The 19022-nt window shown below is 40.0% G+C and overlaps 1 protein-coding gene across 4 annotated transcripts in view; it reads right to left on the reverse strand.

Annotated features, from left to right (window-relative positions):
* The window catches only part of LOC309707248 (plasma membrane calcium-transporting ATPase 1-like), a 133484-nt gene that overhangs the window by 43672 nt on the left and 70790 nt on the right, over positions 1 to 19022 (reverse strand). For all 4 annotated transcript variants that reach the window (XM_082534458.1, XM_082534456.1, XM_082534455.1 and 1 more), the window contains 4 exons: positions 5965 to 6162; positions 3036 to 3293; positions 2712 to 2837; positions 2191 to 2316 (listed from right to left, as the gene is read on the reverse strand). In XM_082534458.1, coding sequence (XP_082390584.1) covers positions 2191 to 2316; positions 2712 to 2837; positions 3036 to 3293; positions 5965 to 6162 — 708 coding nt within the window. The remainder of the gene's footprint in view (positions 1 to 2190; positions 2317 to 2711; positions 2838 to 3035; positions 3294 to 5964; positions 6163 to 19022) is intronic.

Genomic DNA, 19022 nt, shown 5'->3' on the forward strand with positions numbered 1-19022 from the left:
GTACATTCAGCCAGTTCACAATGAATGCCTGACAAACTCAAACTTTAGCCAGTAAAACAAAATGATAAGACAAAAACAAACTAAAGGAAAAGGATACATGTGTAAAAGGGGGTTAGCATGATCACAAGCAAATCAAAAGCAATAGAGACCGACTGCAGAAGCCTGTTGTTTTACATCTGCTCTGACATAGTACAAAGATCATCTGGACGTTGGCTTTTGAAGGGTCCCTCTATAAAAGAAGCAACTGTGTTTCACAGTTAATTGATATTACATAACTGGCCAATTTACTCAGTACTGTGGCCATGAATTTACATGAATAAATGAGACCACGATGAGGTGTTTGCTCAGGTGACCAATCAATCTGTCTTTGAGTCTTTGTGAAATCACAGTTCAAAGTGTTGCTTTACTGAAATATTAACAAAGATTGTTTGCAAGCCCACGACAGAGAACAAAAGTTTAAATGGCCTATCAAGATTCCCATCAAGCACTTAAACATAACAACTGAATAATGTTAAAAATTCAAGTATTTTTTAAAATTTTACATCTGGGGTGTCAAGCTCATTTTAGCTCGTAGGCCACATACAGCTTGATTTGATCTTAAGTGGGCAATTGCAAACCATTGCATAACAACCCCTAAAGTGCTCCCTTTCTTTTAGTGTACAGAAGTACATTCTGCACACTTTCCTGTTTAATGAACCATCCACTTACAAATGACAGCTTGACGTGACTGAAAGTGAACCTATTGTGCTTTTTTGAAAATATTTTCTGCCATATGTCACATAATGGTGGATTCTCTTATTAAACATGGCAAAAGTTTCAAATAAAGAGGTCAGTATATCCTTGAGTAATTTCTGTGAGCCAAAAGTTCAGGCTGCAGTGTGCTCTGAATGCTTGATTTCATTTTTTCTACTTTTGGATCTGTATGATGTGAATAAGAGAAGATATATATAATATGGTCTCCTCAGGCACACAGCTCCACCTGTGAGCACGGAAGCCCCACCTACCCGCTATTCAAACCTGTTCAATGAGCAGCCAATCAGATGGAGTAGCTAAAACAGCTTGTTTGAACTGAGGTGCTGCACCAAGGACCATTAAAATATCAATAAGCGTTATCTTCTAACTGAATCATGCAAAGCTATTTTGAGTCCAAGAATTATGTCTGACTCCTCAACAGCCTCCAAACTCTGGAGATTCATCTAGTGGGCAGCACTGAGTCCTTTGAAGGACTGGGGCTGTCTGCTTAACTTACAGAATGAAGTAGGCTATAATGATCCATGGATATAATAGCCATTTATCCCCTTAAGGATACATGGTCACATGCATTTCTTTGAAATGTAGCTTTGGGTACAACCATAGACTGTATATAAAAGAAGGACAGAGCAGAAAAGTGCAGCTAGTGCAGCATTTTTCAAATGTCCAGCAAGAGGTGACTGTTTGCAGACGTCTAGGAAGTACTTGTCCTCAGTACTTGTCTGATGAAGCACATTTAACATTTCTAGCCTATGACATCGCGATATGTTTCTGAATCAGCTCCACCTCACATCATATCCTGTTTGTAATCACCAAGATTGTCATACCAAAAAAGGTCAGCTCAAGACTTCAAAACAGGACTTTGCTAATTCATCTTTTATATACAGTTTAAGCTAATTACCTGGTCATAGCAAATGAACTATAATCTTACAAACTCTTTGGAATCGGTCACTAAAAAGGTGTGCATGCCACTTTAAAATTACGATAAGCTAAGTTTGGTAAGATTGTGGGAGCTCCTTTGTAGACGTCACTTTTATTTCACTTGTTTTGGGCCGGTACAATCACAATATTACTCATCTTTGGTCTCGTGTATTCACTATGGAAGGTTTTTGTGCTTAGATTGAAGTTAAATTAAGCTTACAGATCACATTCAGACCCTTCAAAAAGCTCTGCTGTTATCAGCTCAGACTGGATGAACTCTACCTGCTGACAGAGTCGGCTGGTACGACAGGAGAAACGTCAAATCAACACCAGCTGATAAAAACGGGCAAAATATTTCCGATCAGCCTGTTCAGAAATATTCAGAAGCTGACACGGTGACAGTCGTTCTAGCCAAACTTTCCTCACACTTCACAGACTTACTGTCCTCGTATGACCTTCCACACTTCAACATATGTTGTGTTTCTTGACATGTGTGACAGGCTTTGTCTCATGTCTTACTTTTCTTGACCTTCTTCTCTTCGTCGTTCTCGCTGGCGCCCAGCAGAGTAAAGATGATGCCTGTTTGAGAGTTGAGGCCGACAGCTGACACCACCATCCTGCCTGATCCCTCCATCACGTGGGTCCCTGAGGAAATATTCAAAAAGCTACGAGTCAAAAAAGAAGCTTTATTTATTTATTTTTTAAAACTGTTACTGTGTTACTGTCATTTGTTTTCATTTTACATCAATGTCAAAGCACTTATTTATCCATCTAATCTCATTTTAAGACGCATTACTGAATATTTAAAATGACATGCTTTTACTTATGTTGCTTTTTTTCTAGGTAAATAGTCTTGCACTCCTGTGTAGCCCTACTCTGCATCCAGATATCCTTCTGAATCAAGGGATTGAATTCATACATGGGAAATTTTAGCTTTGGCGGGGTCTCAGACAGCTCTTGTGTTATAAGCAGGACATCAATCTTTCAGTCAAACACCGTGAACCTGATTTTTTTAGGAGAACAGTTTTCCAGGCACTCACCGGACAGCAGCATGGGGTCTTTCTCCATAGACTTTCGAACCTGGTCAGATTCTCCTGTCAGAGAGCTCTCGTCAATCTTCAGGTCGTTGCCTTGGATCAGGATACCATCAGCAGGCAGCAGGTCTCCTGCAAGCAGATCGATCAGATAGGTCAGAATCTTTTTCCCCCATCAGCCACAGGGTTTGAACAGGATCTTACACAGAGTCCTTTTAAATTTAAATTTTGTATTGTAAAGCAGCTCCACAAAGGTTGTTGCTGTAGTCATAAAAGCTTGACAGTTAAACATCACATGAAATAACCAATAACAATGTTTGCGTTTCATACCGTATTTGATCTGAGCGATGTCTCCAACCACGATCTCGGCCACAGGGATCTGGATGACCTGACCTTTGCGGATGACCGTGAACTTTTGTTCTTGCTCGATGCGACTCTGCAGCCCGCGGAATTGCTTCTCCTTGGACCAATCGTTGAAGGCCGTCACCAGGACCACAATGATGACTGAGAACAAGATGGCAGCGCCTTCGATCCAGCCAGCCTGGGCCTCGCCCTCGTCCTCTACGCCACCCGAAGTTGCGCCGCATGCTGTGAAAACATGAGGACATGTTGAAATCAAATCCCATCATAACAGCAAAGACAGATGGCGAGATGGAGAGCTCTTATTGGAAAGGTTAGGCAATAATGGCTGACTGTGTAATGATTTAATGAACAGGTAAGGCAAGAAGCTCTAAGCTGTGATGGGGTTTAACCCTCTCAAGCCCGAATTAAGTTTTTTGTTGCTAATGCACAACCAAGTCCTGCAGTGGTACTTCTGAGTAAAAAAACCTCATAAAATATGTATGTGGGTTAATCAGGTTGTTATGTCTTAACTGTTGCAAATCTGCAACGTCTGCCTGGAGAGGGTTAAGATGACATATGGTATTGTATTGTGCATTTAAAGTGGGAATCCTGAAATTCCAAGTTTCCAGTTGCAATTTTCATCTGGATGCTCTCTCAAGTCAGACTTTCTACTTAGAATTTGGAGACGCAACAAAAAACCCACATCTGAATTCTTAAATTGCTGTGACAACCATAGACCAGTGGAATATGCTCCACTCAGGCATAACATCATCACATTATAATTTTTTCTCTTTTGGATTTTTATTAAGGCGCAAAACACAACATTGCACAACAACTGTATCTCAGTTATCCTGCTTTAATAATTGTAAAATCATTAAAATTTAATTAATTGCTCAGCCGTCTTTCAAATTAGCAAAAAGCAAAAATGACCTGTATCCTTCAGTCAGGAATACTGTCAAAAGCTAAACAAAAACTTTACTTAAACAACTTTATTTACAGTACATATAATATATACATCCCCATATAAATAATAATATAAATTAAAATATAAACCAACTACCTACATATATCAGAATACTGAAAATAAATAATAATAATTAATAAATACATGTTACTTTTGGAATAGATGCAGTAATTGTGGGACGTGCAAAGGTTTGGGCTTTCAGTAACCCCTATGGGATTATCACAGCTTGGAAAACCTTAACCTTTAATCAGCTGAAAAAGTTTCTTCTCCTAATTTGTCATCTTTCAGAAATTCGTGACTAGCAGATAATTTCCTGTTTCTAGATATTTTTAGACTCCCTTGCATGCAAAGCATCTTCACAATCCACAAACATACTGCTCCCTTTTTCAGCAAACAGAGCTTTGATAATTAAGGCCAACAAAACATATTTTATCTCAGTCTGCACACAGCAGCTGTTACTCTGATCCAAATGCTGCTTTGCTGACCACACAGACTGACTTTTGTGACGCAGCAGCAGGTGAGGTTTTTCCTTTGATGTGGGCCCTGATTGTGAATGAACCCCACGCAGCGAAACAGTGCAGCATCACTTCTGTGTCAGCTAAACATTCCCGTTGCTGCTCCTCTGCAGACATCTTGTTTCGATTCCTGGCGCTCCCATCAACCACCACTACTGAATGACATTTTAGACAGCAAGCTGGAAGTGCTCTGATTTCCTTTTATAGCCTTCCCTGCTTCGTAGGCATCAGCTTCATTTTCAGATTCTCACTCACTTGATTAGAGGAGCCCGTGAATGTGTGAGTGTTACCACGAGGCTTAAAGACTCAGATAATTTATCAGGCTCTGAATTGTCATCAAGTGACAATTCCTGATGGCAGTTCTTAACCTCTCTTAGCCAACTCAATTAAGGCTCACCGAGCTAATGAAGTTCTTGCCACAATTATTGTTTCATTATTTGCATGACATAAAACGTATCTGCGTGTAAACACTTGAAGAAAGTCACGTTTAGATGTTTGTTTTCTGCACCACTTTATTTTCTTACTTCATTTTCATGCAAAAATTGACAGTAATGGAAACTAGCCCAGTAACTACTGACATTTTTAAACAAATCAATGATCAGATTTCTTGTTTTATAAAAGTGGATTACGTAAAAATGAAAGTAAATAAATCCACTTATAATTTACCCAGAAAAACATACCTGATAAAAGCATGTAATTAAAATAAACAACATGGATATAGAAAAAAAATACAGGTGGCCGCTGGTGCTACCCGTCAGCCCCTTAGTAGATACATGTATGGTATTCATTTGAAACTCCCATGTCGCCTTCTTTCACAAGATTTCACAAACTTGAGTGTCCACATCAAGTTCTAGTATTTTATAACAGTGCTCTAATTAATCTGCATCTGTGCATGACACCCATTCAGCTGTGACCAACCCAGCCAGTCACCTGATTGCTGGGCTTGCCTTTTTCAGGTGTTTAACCCATGTTGCCTTCCACCTCACAAAGGAAATGATTTCTCTTCCTGGGAGTCTAATAAAACGGTGGTTTTCTCCTCCAAGTTAGCTTCACTTGCTTTGGTTAATGTTGGAGTTCCCTCTATTTTAAGCCACGGGTAGTTTTGTCTTAGCAGTTATTTCATTTCTTAATTAATTTAATTTAATTCGTTTAAAATAATAAAATTATCCAGAGAAAAACTCCAAAAACCAGACGACACGCTGCAAACAAGCGCTTGGCGACAGTGGGAAGGAAAACTCCACTGGAGAAACAACCCTCTTTGTTATGTCTATGTGTGCAGCTTGGTATACTGATAACTTAGCACTGCCACCTCTCCATATATGTTCATCTCTGGCTCTGAAAAACCACCAGCTGGCAGCAGCTAAAATGCTCAGGTTGAGTCTTCAGTGTACCGAAAGCAATGGGTAAAGACACAGCGTCTACGACGATCTACACTGACCTTCACTGTCACCGCCAGGTGGATGGTAGAAAGACAGACCCAGTGAGATGATTGCAGCGATTTCCAGAATGATAAGCGTGACGTCCTGCAGAGCTTCCCACACCAGCTGCAGGAATGTCTTGGGCTTCTTTGGGGGGATAAAGTTCTGTCCAAATGCCGTGTGACGTTTTTCCAAATCGACAGGGTTACCAGACAGACCTGCAGACACAACCGAAAGGTCATGAATATTGACATCAACATTAGTTATTGTTCTTTAGTAAGACAGTAACTATTCTGACATGTGGATGGAAACTTGGAGAAATGTCAAATGAATCCAGCAACATGACAAAGAGTGCAGACATACAGACACAGTTACAAAGAACAAGGACTTTTCTATATCAATTTATTTGAGTTTTTGCACTTTTTTTTTTAAGGCTTGGGTTTTATTTTATTTCTGTTAACTGAAATTATTTAATATTTTAAAGAACTGTGCAGAGATATACCTTTACTCCGTTTTCAGTATTTCTGTGACGTCTCTCTGTGTGTACCTGTGTTGCAGGTGAATGAGTGTTGCAGTCAGACTGAAGTGTGTTGCTGTGTTAATATTTAGTTAGAGCAATGCTGTTTATAGTGCTAAAGTTCACCGGCCCTAAATATCTCAATGAATTTGAAATATAACTATTACAATCTTGTTCTGCAAGACATGCTTTTTCCACCACAGCTTATCAGCAGCAGCAATAGCAGCTGTGTATAAGGGTCAAAGGCTAACTCCTGTCTTCAAACTTTATTATGTTAACTCACCACACAGGGCAGAAGATGTACTTTAGTAATAGAAAGTCACGATCAGCCCCCTTTTGCTGCAGACTGCAGCATTTCCACACACAGTACTTATTTGAGCAATTCACCAAAACAGACCTGTTCCACCCAGAAACCATCTGCAATGACATACTCATCATTTCCGCCACAAAAAAAATGACCTAAAGGTCAGAAATCTGGTACACTCAGGTTCAGCTACAAAGATTGGAAAAATAATTCCCCTGATCAAGGGTGAATTATAAGCAGCTGTGATGGGGTGTGTTGTTTTATAAGTTTTAGTGACGATTCCTGAACGTTTCTTTTTGTTTCGCTTTGTTTTGTAACAGCGGCTGAACTTTTGTGGCTTGCGACCTCTAAAACAACCCTTCATTCAATGTTACAACCGTCTACGGGCTGCAATTAGTTCAACCAAAGAGAAATGATGTAATTAACTTTTAGAGGGTGATGAACTGAAAATCACAGGAAACCTAAATATTAGCGGAAAGCAGAAAGAAAGCAGTCATCCTGCCAGCCTTCAGCTTTATTCTGTGGCCCCTCGTGTTGATCACAGTCACCGGGTCAGGGGCCTCCACTGTGTGTGTGTGTGTGTGTGTGTGTGTGTGTGTGTGCGGCAGCGATGAAACCAAAGCAGCCTGAACTGACCCAAGTTCCCCTCCCGCTGAACACGCAATCTGCTGCTCCACCAGAGCCAATCTGCTCCACGTCAACACAGCACCACCCGTTCAGACCAGCCCAGTCGCTCACAGGAAACTAATGAACCATCCCGCTAATCAAATTTGAAATCTAAATGAACAAATTGACAGATGATACACATTTTATACTGCAGCAATCATGATTTAAGGCTTATCAAAACCTTAAACTAAAGCTGGAGCCTGTCCCAGCCGACACTGGGCAAGAGGCAGCAGACTGTGGATAAGTTGGCAGTCAACCGCATGTCTAGAATCATCAATTAACCTGACAGGGAGAGCACGCAAACACAAGTTACAGTCTCGGTCGTTGTGTCCTTGGGCAAGACCCGTTGTCTACTGGTGGTGGTCAGAGGGCCTGGTGGCGCCGGTGTCTGGCAGCCTCGCCTCTGTCAGTGCGCCCCAGGGTGGCTGTAGCTAAGATGTAGCTTGCCATCATCAGTGTGTGTGAATGGGTGGATGACTGGATGTGTAAAGCGCTTTGGGGTCCTTAGGGACTAGTAAAGCGCTATACAAATACAGGCCATTTACCATTCAACCAGTTTAAGGTGAAAAAACTACTGGTGGACTAAAGTGGCTGGGTTTTTGTGTCTAAAGGGGCGTTCCAACAGGAAGAGACTGACCAGACCATTAAAGGTCCACAAATTTCAGCAAATTTTGAGATTAGCACCTGAAACAACTACCAATGAGAGCGAAGGATAATACTGACTGAACTTGTTAAATCTCTCCAAAGAGTCCTGGGTCTACCCCGGGGCTTTCTTCCGGTAAGACAGGCTCAGAATACCTCACCTAGAAGCCATCCTGGAGGCCTCCTAGTCAAATGTCTGAATCACCTCAACTGGCTCCTTTTGATGTGGAGGAGCAGCAGCTGCACGCCGAGGCCCTCTCGAATGGCTCCACACCCCATCTCTAAGGGAGAAGGAAACCCATTGTTGCCGCTTGTAATGGGTGGCAGTCAGAGGCGGAGGAATGTACAAGGAATGTCATCTTGCTTTACAGGAACATTTGCTCTATGTTGCAGTGTAAATGTTTATTCAGCACTGTTTTCTAGAAGGACTTTTCATAACGTTCCCCTCAAAACAGTCTGAAAACACCTTCTGTAACTGCAGTCAAACCTCACCTTACTTAACCTTATTGTTTAAGAGTAAAACACTTTCCTTAAACACACCATTAGAACTTGCAGATGGTGTTTGCTATTTTTGTGGAAGCATCCCTTCTAGCAGAGTTGCATCAAATTTCTGCTAATGTCAGTCACTGGATTTCTCCAACTAATCAATGAGTTCACCGAATTGAAAAATGGCAATGTTTCTCCTCTTATCACTCTGCAGAGATTGCTCCCAAACCTCTGCTTACCGAGGAACAAACAATATCACTGAGTTATTGATTCCAGAACTGTGACTGTCATTTTCCAGCCGTGGCTCATATCTCGCTGCTCATTCATTCTCCATATAAAGATAGTACAAACAAAAAGATTTCCCAGTCGACCCAGATGCTCAGAAAGACGGAGACACCAGGGCTTCATCCATCTTCAGAGCTCCTTACTTGTGGTTTTATTGAAACTGGGCTTAAATTAGATTTTAAAAACACCAACTGCAGTTTGCTAATTAAAAATGGATAATCAGCAGCTTGTTTCTGTATTGATTTTCATTCACCGGAAGAATCTCAACAGTTAGCTCTTTAAAATCACGTATTCTCGTTAACTTTAACTGGTGTTTGCTGCAACTTTAATGACACACACATACAACTGAATGGAAAAATAGTGTAACCACTTGTTTAATTATGTATTTTTCCACTAAAGTCTGATCATCAAAGACGTCCTCCTCATGGTCACGCGGGCACCAACATGGCTGCTGGGGATTCTTAGAGAAATCGGGAGGTATGCAGTGGAACGTGATCTGAATGTTAACAGACCCCACTGCCAGGATCTCTCATGAAGACAGCCTCCAAGTCAGCATGAACATGAGCTCAGCCATGTCTCTGCCGTCACATGTTTTAATAACGGACTCTTATTCTCGCTCTCTCTGATGATGCTGTCCAGACGGACCGAAAAAAAAGAGTTCCTCCTCTCCTCCTCGTGAATTCTCCCCCGTCTGTCACACTCCTCTTTGGATGCAGTAATGAGGTGAAACTATGAGACACTAGCTTCTGCCATTTTGAGGGTTTGCCTACACACAGCACACACAGATGTACTAGTTTCATGCCATCTAATCTTAATTGGACAGCTTCAGCGGCAGAAATATTCCACATCAAGGCTGACCGAGATAAGGTGAGAGATTAGATGTGGTAAAGGAGAGATGAGAGGAGGGCAAATAAGGTGAGGGAAGAAGAGATGGGGTGTGGATGGTGTAATGATATAAGGTTAGACGGAATAAAATAAGGAGAAAGGACACAACGAGAGATAAGAAGAGACAAGTTGAGATTAAATAAGTTCATTGAGATCAATGAGATGTGAGGCGGCTTAAGACAGTAGAGGTGAAATGTGATTAAAGAAAATTAAAGTAAGGTGATCCTACGGCATATTCACACCAAACCCAATCAAAACCTATGCAAAGACACAAAGTAGGGGATGTGCGTAGAAGTGAATCTGTGTGTGGATGTTAAATATATCACATTTTCACTCTGTGTCTCAAAAATCTATCAGCAGACACTGGCTGTCCCACAGACATTGGATGCTCCTGAGCCCACTGACAGTACAAGTATCTGTAGCTAAACTCATCGTTTCCAACAGGTCAGAGAATGACTGCGATCTGGTAGTGAATCAACTAAGTGAGCTGACTTTATACTATCATACCTTAAATAGCATGAGCTAATTCTGAATCAAGTAAGCTGATCTGAAAACATAAACTTTGACAATTAAAAAAATATTTGAATATTAACTCATTCACTGCTAGCCATTGGCAGTGAATGAGTTAAACCCATTGACTCATTCACTGCAATTGACGGCTATAGACGTCAATGGCAGTGAATGAGTTAATATTAATGCTAACAAATTGTAAATTGTTATCATTGGACTCACGCTTTGCATAATTCACGGTTCAAAATCACCCTTTTTTTAAATCTCCATCAGCTTCGGTACTAGGGCTGGGCGATATATCGAGTTTTTTAAAAATATCGATATATTTTCATACGAGATATAAGATGTGACAATATCGTTTATATCGATATAGTCTATGTTACGTTATAATTATACTCGTGGAGCCGCAGGTTTGCCTCTCTTTCGTCCACTTTTGTCTCTACGCAACGTTACTCGGCCTTGCCTCTCCTTCACTGAACACAACTCCGCCTCCCCCATAGCTTCACCTGCAGGCAATGACAAGATGAAAGCGGAAAATCTCCGTTAGCGAGTTACCGTGCGTGGGGCTGGACGGCGTCAACGTGTTAGCGAGCTAACCGCGCTAACGAGCTAACCGCGCTAACGACATGCAGCCCGGAGGGGCTGCACGGCCTAAAATCCTTTCATTTTCTCAAAACTTGACAGTGCGCCTTATGTATGAATTCTGGTTGTGCTTACTGACCGCGAACCGATTTTATGTGGTACACAGCGCTCAGCAATCTGTCAAAAAATGTTTTAATATGACTTTGCTAAGCTACGGAGCTGCACCGCTTGATGGATTGTCTTGGAGGATTACGGCTACCGGGGAGGAGCCTCGCAGAGTGATACGTACTGTGCTTCAACGTAATATTACCGTACTGTGTGTGTATAAGGACCACAAATGGCACCTGTTCAGAGACGTGGTGCAGCAGTGAAATCTGTCTTTGTTATTATGCTCAGCGTCTATTAGTTTACATTTTGACTGCACAATTGTGAGCTTTTTGTTATGCACAAAAACAACATTGTTTTCTTTTATTTATGGACCATGATTATTTAATAAATGCTGATAATTTATTTTTGAGTAATTTCTTCATGTACATCTACGCTGTATGTAAATAAAAGTGCCCGTGTGACATCTGGGACACAGTGTGACTAGAACTCTCTTTTTGTTCTTAACTTATGGCTTTAAAAAGAAAAAAATCGAGATATATATCTTATATCGCCATCCAGCTAAAAAATATCGAGATATGAATTTTGGGTCATATCGCCCAGCCCTACTCGGTACAGCACCTCAGTTCATCTTTTGTCTAAAACAAGCAGCTTTAGCCTTTAAGCTAGCTGTCTTTTGTTGGTTTAATCAGAAGGCAGGCAGAGCTCTGTGCCTGAGATGACCACGACATAAACTTGCTTAGAAATACAGACCCAAGAGCAAAAAAACCCCCCACAAAACTGCCAAAGTGGGCATTTACAGCAGTCTGAACCCTGAATCTGTGGCTCATAGGGATTAATGTTCACCAGTATAAATATGAGAAAATAAGGAATGAAGTTTTTTTTGGATACTTCTTAATGATCCTTGTCTAATGTGGCACTTGTTAAATCTCTACATGCTGCAAACCATTTGCATTCTTTGAACAGATCGTTTCCAAGCTTTTTGCCTTTTTTTTTATAGTTTTATTTTTAGCAACTAAAGGTGACATGACACATATTAAATATAAAAATGAGAGCACCCTACCATGCAGTGGGATAAGAAAATATACAGTAATTCTGACACAACATAACAGAGCTGAGGACAGAATATCTTCATGATGAGCTATGACACACTCCGATATTTTAAAAATACACTTTCTGTCACAGGCACCATCGGCCATGTTTCATCACACTGTGGTTTAGTGCAGAGTCCAGTTTGATCATGCTGAGGCCAGTGATTGTCACTGAAAGCTGCTGTCAGATTAAAATAAAGATGAGTTCAATCACAGAGCACCTTTACTGAAGGTTTGAACGATATGAGTCTGTTTTTTTCCCATTTAATGCTGTGATTGTGAAATCATGTTTCATCTAGTGCTTGGCATCAGCTTCCTGTTAGCAAGCGTCCCCATGGAGATGCACAATAAAGCTCTAAGATGACGTTCCAGTAAAAGAAGAGCAGACTGCCGCACACTCGCCAGTCACAGATGTTTGGAAATTTCAGCTTCCAGCAGAAATGGGCTACCTCGATCCAAAATGAGAACTCTTCCAATCTACAGTTTTATCAGCCACCACACAGTTCTCACTTTCATTCATTCTTCCTCTACTACAAAAAGACACCACTACAGAGACTGAGGACTATTTGTCCTTTCTCTGTCCTCCATGCTGCCAAAACCGCTTCACGTTTCCTTCATCCTCTCTGTGGTTCTTCCACCTTGTCGTTTGTTTTTTTTTCCTTTCACCACCATCCCACAGCTGGACTTATTGAGAAAAACAGCAGCAGTAACAATTCATGCTGAAGTCGCACACCCGGATCTAATAACAAAATAACAAACCCTGTACTGATAATTTAGTTTAGGAGTGGCTCAGGAGGTAGGGCAGATCATCTATTAATCGGAAGTTTGGTTGTTTAATCTCTGGCTGCTCCACTCTGCATGCCAAAAATAAGAGGGCGAGATACCGAACTCCAATAATCCTGATGTGTTCATCAGAATGTGAATGTCTGATAGAGATCACTTAAACGTAGAAAGAAAGTGCTCATCATGTTGTATAAACATGCTTTAAGAGCTTGAGTAGAAAAGTGCTATATATAAGAACAGGTTCATTCAGTAAAAGAGAACCTATTATGCTTTTACCCATTTTCTGTCAGAGATACAGTGGGGAACACTCATAATAAACATGGCCACTGTTTGAAATAATGAAGTCAGTGTAACTGCAGGTAAATCTGCTGACCCAAAAGCCTTTCTCATTGCAAAAATGTGGATTAGAAACAAAAAAGCAATTTATTTGTTTGTGTTCATGGATATTAATTGTCAAGTTTTTTTATAACCATCAGCAAGATTTTGAAAATAACTTTCATTTCAGTAGGGCACGAATGAGTTTGTATGAGACCAGTCTACAGCTTCATTTTTAAACAATTGCACTCAGGAACACACAAAGCTGATGGACTGAGGCGCTGCACTAACGGCTGGTTTAAAATCCAGAAGTTATTTGTGTCTTGGATGAATCCACATAATCACTAAAAACTGGCAGTCGTGCAGACGTCTACACGGAGCCTGAAGTAATTTAAGTCAAGTGTCCCCCTGTATACTCCGATATGGATACAAATACACTGTTAGTATTAACGAAGTAAATATTGTATTGTAAAAATGAGCCAAACCCATCCAGCACAGCACTGATTTAAGCTGTGCGAGAATAGTTCTCTTATACTTTGCCTTATAAATTCAGAAACTGCACAGTTATTTCTCGGTTTACATTTCAGAGTCAAAGATCCTCTGATGATATTTTTTCAAAACCCTTAAGCTGAGAAAAGAAACAGGTATAAAGTAACAAAATCCAACACAAGGTATAAGGCTTTTTCTACAAAGGGCTTCGCTTGTTTCATCTTTTGCTCACACAAAAATGTTATCATTAAATAGTGATAAGACAAACTGTTGAACAGAGAGTTCATGCAGAAGTGGTACAGCGAGCTGCAGGGCATGTCAGTAGGCGACAAATATTTAACAACAAATGAAACAGAAATTACTTTTTTTTGAGGCTGTTTAACCTTTTGTCCATGCAAAAAGGCAAGCCTATGAGTTTGACTATCGACGATGGTTTTTCCAACACCTTACTGTGGAAAAAAAGAAGACAGTTTTTGAGTTTCAAATAATAAAATAAATTATTAAAACTTAAAATTTGTCTCGGACATCTTTCCTACCTTTGATCTCCTACAAAAAAAGTTTTTAAAAAGTTACAACTGCCAGCTAAATATATTCTTCTTCATTTAAATGGACCTGTTTGATATGCATGCTGCACTGATGTGACCTGACATTACGAACAGTGACTCAAATGATGTCACGGGCCTAAATTGGGAACCATCTCGTTAAAGAGTGATTAACCTCTGAAATTCCACCAGGTCATCGGTGAACCACAGAGTGGAAGGGTTGGGCTGAGGCTCCATTTAACCACAAGTGACACAGATGCTTTCAAAAAATAGAAGACGGCAGCTTTCAAACCAGCCCTCTGTCATGCATTAGATGAGATAAGATCGCCTTTATTAGTCCCACAGTTGGGAGTGAAAACTCTATATGAGAAGATAAATGTGAGATTTACCCTACCCCGAAATAAACATGCTGTAAAGTAACAGTCATCACTACACTGTTCTCTCCACATGCTGTAACTGTCCATATGTGGGGATTTTTCTGGTAACCATGGCACTAAATTGCCCCCCACAGCACAAAGATCTTTTTGATATCGGGATGAAGCATTTACGGCCCTGTTCTCTTGGTCTCCATAATATTCCTGAAAACTGAGAGCATGAGCGGTAAAGGATGACTACATCACTTTCCCCCCACATCCCTCTAGACCAGATCCGGTAGTGTTCACATTACTGAACTCTTAAATCTGCATTCATCTTTGTAACGAGGTGTTTATTCACTGCATCCCTGCTATAATATCCCTCTCTAGGTAATTGTCTCGTCTTGTTTTCTCATGTCCTGGATTCTTACATCTTCTCTCTTCTGATGAAGAACTTACCTTCTGTTTGTTTCCTTGCGTAATAACACCAACACATTTTTCTGATATAATGTAGAGAAGGGCCTCATATTGTGAGAAATTGTTATTATAGTGGGATGTAAGTACATTTTAAAGAATTGAGGAGGTAATAACCCTGGTCACTGTGAAAACATGGATAAAATTTGTTTTTACTGATGTCTTTTCCATAGATGTTAAAGCATTTGTCTCTTTAGTCACTGTTCCTCTAGAAATACAAGCATGCTGAGGACTTTGCTACTGTAATGCCTGCTATTATTTTCCTTTTCTCTTGCTATCTAGAAGTAAAATCAGAATTTGTGTCATTGCTCAGCATTTTTCATATTGTATATGCCACAGAGCAGGAATAGATATCAATCGGTTGACTGTACAATGCAGTTTTATTTGGTGGTCAAGTTTCTATTTAAAGCCATCACCAAGCCCTGTTTAATCTGGATGTTTCTTTCATTGTTTGAGGCCTCAAGCATCCTCTGAACCACTTTTCTTTCAGTACCAACAGCACCTTAAATGGAGCCTGGTGACCGAATGAGGCCTATTTTAATAATTAGATAAAGAGAAAGCACATCAGCAAACACTAGCAAAAACAGGCACAGATGTGGATGCAGAACAAACATTTAACACAGACTGCATAAAATACAGGAGCAACTATGTCAAGATGTCTAGAGTTCAGCTGTGATGCTTTCACCATCTTGTTTTGTTTGTTTACTTCTTTGTTGTTTGGAAACAGTTGCATGGCAAACATTAGCTAAAACTGTACAGCTGTGGTATTTCTATCAGCTATTGTTAGCACTGGCTAACCATTTTGATTAATAAGGTGCGTCTGATTTAATGTGAAAGGCTATTAAACAGGGTGCTAATTTGGGCGATCGTGGCTCAAGAGTTGGGAGTTCGTCTTATAATCGGAAGGTTGCCAGTTCGAGCCCCGGCTCGGACAGTCTCAGTTGTTGTGTCCTTGGGCAAGACACTTCACCTACTGGTGATGGCCAGAGGGGCTGATGGCATGATATGACAGCCTCGCTTCTGTCAGTCTGTCCCAGGGCAGCTGTGGCTACAACTGTAGCTGCCTCCACCAGTGTGTGAATGAATAGTGGAATTGTAAAGCGCTTTGAGGGCCTCGATTGCTTTTCGAGGCCCTCAAAGCAAATGCAATCCATTATTATTATTATTATTATTAAAAAATTAATAAGATAATTAAAGAAAATTGTATTGTGTTTTAAGAGAGGAAATTCCCCCACCAGTCTCTGAAAGCTGCATCACCCCTAATATTTTACATTTTTAAGCTTCAATATAATTTAAGCCAGCCTCAAGTGGCCACTGAAAAAGTTCTTTGGCACTTCAGCATGCCATTTTTAACCCTCCTGAGGTTATAGCTTAATCCAATATCTGCCCAAACTAACTCCACCTGCTGTTGTCAGCAACACATTTTTTTAAATTTAATGAGAGCAATAAATTGTAATGTGTGACAGATAAAAGCATCCTGGCTGAACGGAGGACCAATAGTTCACCTGAAGCATTTCATTCACAGGCTAAGCCAGAGATGGAGAATGATGACCGTGATGACCATATCACCGGTATGAAGAGACGAGTGTCTACAGGAGATAGATTTCTCTTTAACACAGACTCGCATCCTCTGTTGCAGAATGACATAAGGCTGAGCTTTATAAGTCCTCAGGTCTATCCTCTTTGAACAAAACCAGAGACCTGGTATGCTGCAAAATGACTTACACTGTATTTAAATGTGTACGTCTCAACTAAAAGAAAGAAAGAAAGAAAGAAAGAAAGAAAGAAGAGTGTCTTTGTAGCTTTCTTCCTCTTGCTGATTGCTTAGAGGAGCGTTCAGCTTGAATTGGCAAAGACATGGATGTCCTGAGGCTGTGTGTGTGTGTGTGTGTGTGTGTGTGTGTGTGTGTGTGTGTGTGTGTGTGTGTGTGTGTGTGTGAGAGAGAGACAGTGAATAGGACTCGGGTCATGCAGCTAATACTGAAACTCTGATAGGGTGCTGACTTCTTGCACCAAAGAGTTCAAAAAGATCTGACAGACCAGCAGGCCGAGAAACCTCTTAACCTACAAACACGTACACTGTGTGTGTGAGTCTGTGTGTCCGTGTGTGTGTATGGGAATTCATTTACATAAAGCTCAGAACTGAACTGTGGCTGATAATTAGCCCTTTCACAGTACACACAGACAGGTGACACCATAATGAGGGGATCTGGAAGCGTGATTTTAAAATACTTCTGCTCGTATTTAAAGGCTATGTAACATTTCTGTTTGTCTGACACTTCATGTGCAAAGTTGCACTCCTAATCCTCCATGACTGAACTGTTAGAGATCTGGTATTCCTTGAGGAGAATAACTGGGGATGCAGCTTTTGCCGTTTATGCCCCCAGCATTTGGTGCTGCTTTCCTCAAACTAGACTGATAATTTAAAAAACTCTTAAACATCTACTTCTTTAATCTTGCATCTAACTAGTGTTTGCATCACAGACTATCATAGAAGATGACATAGCTTAGGGTCTGACAAATTGTGTCAAACCAGAAAGACCTTAAATCTGCATTATTAAAAATGAATTATTTGACCTTGGGGTGACACCTGCACAAGAGAAACAACTTCCTGTCACATACAAGTCTATGGAAAAAACCATTGGACTCGACCTCTGTAAACACTTTCCTGATGCCTTCAGCTGCTCAGTCACTCATTTGAGTCATACTGAATAAACCATTAAGTCCATTTTGTAATAACCAGTATGTGAGTTCTCCCATATTTAGTATTCAGGTCAAAAAGAGCATTTGTGTCAATATCAACGTCAATATCACGTCAGCTTTCTACTTTTATTATCTCTGAGTTTGTTTTCTCTTGCCACATCGCTCTTCCTTTGTCCACTCCAACAACCTATTAGAGGTGGGAATCACCATACATCCCACGATACGATATTATCACAATACTTAACGCACGATACGATATTATTGCAATTTTTTAAAATATTTTGCGATATTCAGATTCTGTACATAAAGGTAAACTTTATCAATATTCATTTTATCTAGTATCAAAGTCTCACACTCAGTTTCTCATTTCAGTCAGTTTTATTGTTGACAAACTGAACGGTTTGTATTAAAGTCTAGTCCAACTTAACTGAATGCAACCATCTGGTACAATTATAGCTATTCTGAACTATGCAATTTATGAAAACTATGCAGCCCATTCAGCAACTGAAGAATTTGAAAGTAAATTAAAACAAAATATGATTTTACATTAAATAAAAAAGTTTTAAACGTAATTAAAATAAAACATGTCTTAAATTAAAATAAGTAAACTGTCATGTTTATTGCTGCCAAAAAAAAAGTTAAACACATTTGGACAGTGAAGGAATGTCAGGATTCTTGCTCAGAAAAAGGATCAAAATGCTCTGAAGTCAGAGTTCCAGTCCACAAAAACCTTTTTTGTAACAAAATATCGATTTCTGCTGTCCCTGTATCGATACATTATTAGCAAACAAAATATCACGATACTACACAGTATCGATTTTTCCCCCACCCCTACAACCTATGTCCTTTTATTCTTTTAAATTATTATTTTTCCCCATGAAGCTCTTCGAAATTCACATGTCAGATTGAGGTCTACAAGGCAAGGCAAGGCAAGGCAAGGCAAGGCAAGTTTATTTGTATAGCACAATTCAACAACAAGGTGATTCAAAGTGCTTTACAGAGACATTAGAAACAAGAACAAATAAAAAGCATGATTTAAAATTGAATAAAACAAGCAAATAAACTAACTAACTAATTAACAAACAAACAAACAAACAAACAAACAACAGTATATAAAATCAAAACAGATAAAATCAGAACAGTAGATAAAATCAGTAGTTAAATGTAAGTTTTGAAATTTAAGCTTAAAGTGTGGATTTGGTGCTTTATTCAAATGCAGCTGAGAACAGGTGAGTCTTCAACCTGGATTTAAATAAACTGAGTGTTTCAGCTGATCTGAGGCTTTCTGGGAGTTTGTTCCAGATATAAGGAGCATAAAAGCTGAATGCAGCTTCTCCGTGTCTGGT

Source organism: Aulonocara stuartgranti, assembly GCF_965226115.1.
Source record: "Aulonocara stuartgranti genome assembly, chromosome: 5".
In the NCBI taxonomy this organism is placed as follows: Eukaryota; Metazoa; Chordata; class Actinopteri; order Cichliformes; family Cichlidae; genus Aulonocara; species Aulonocara stuartgranti.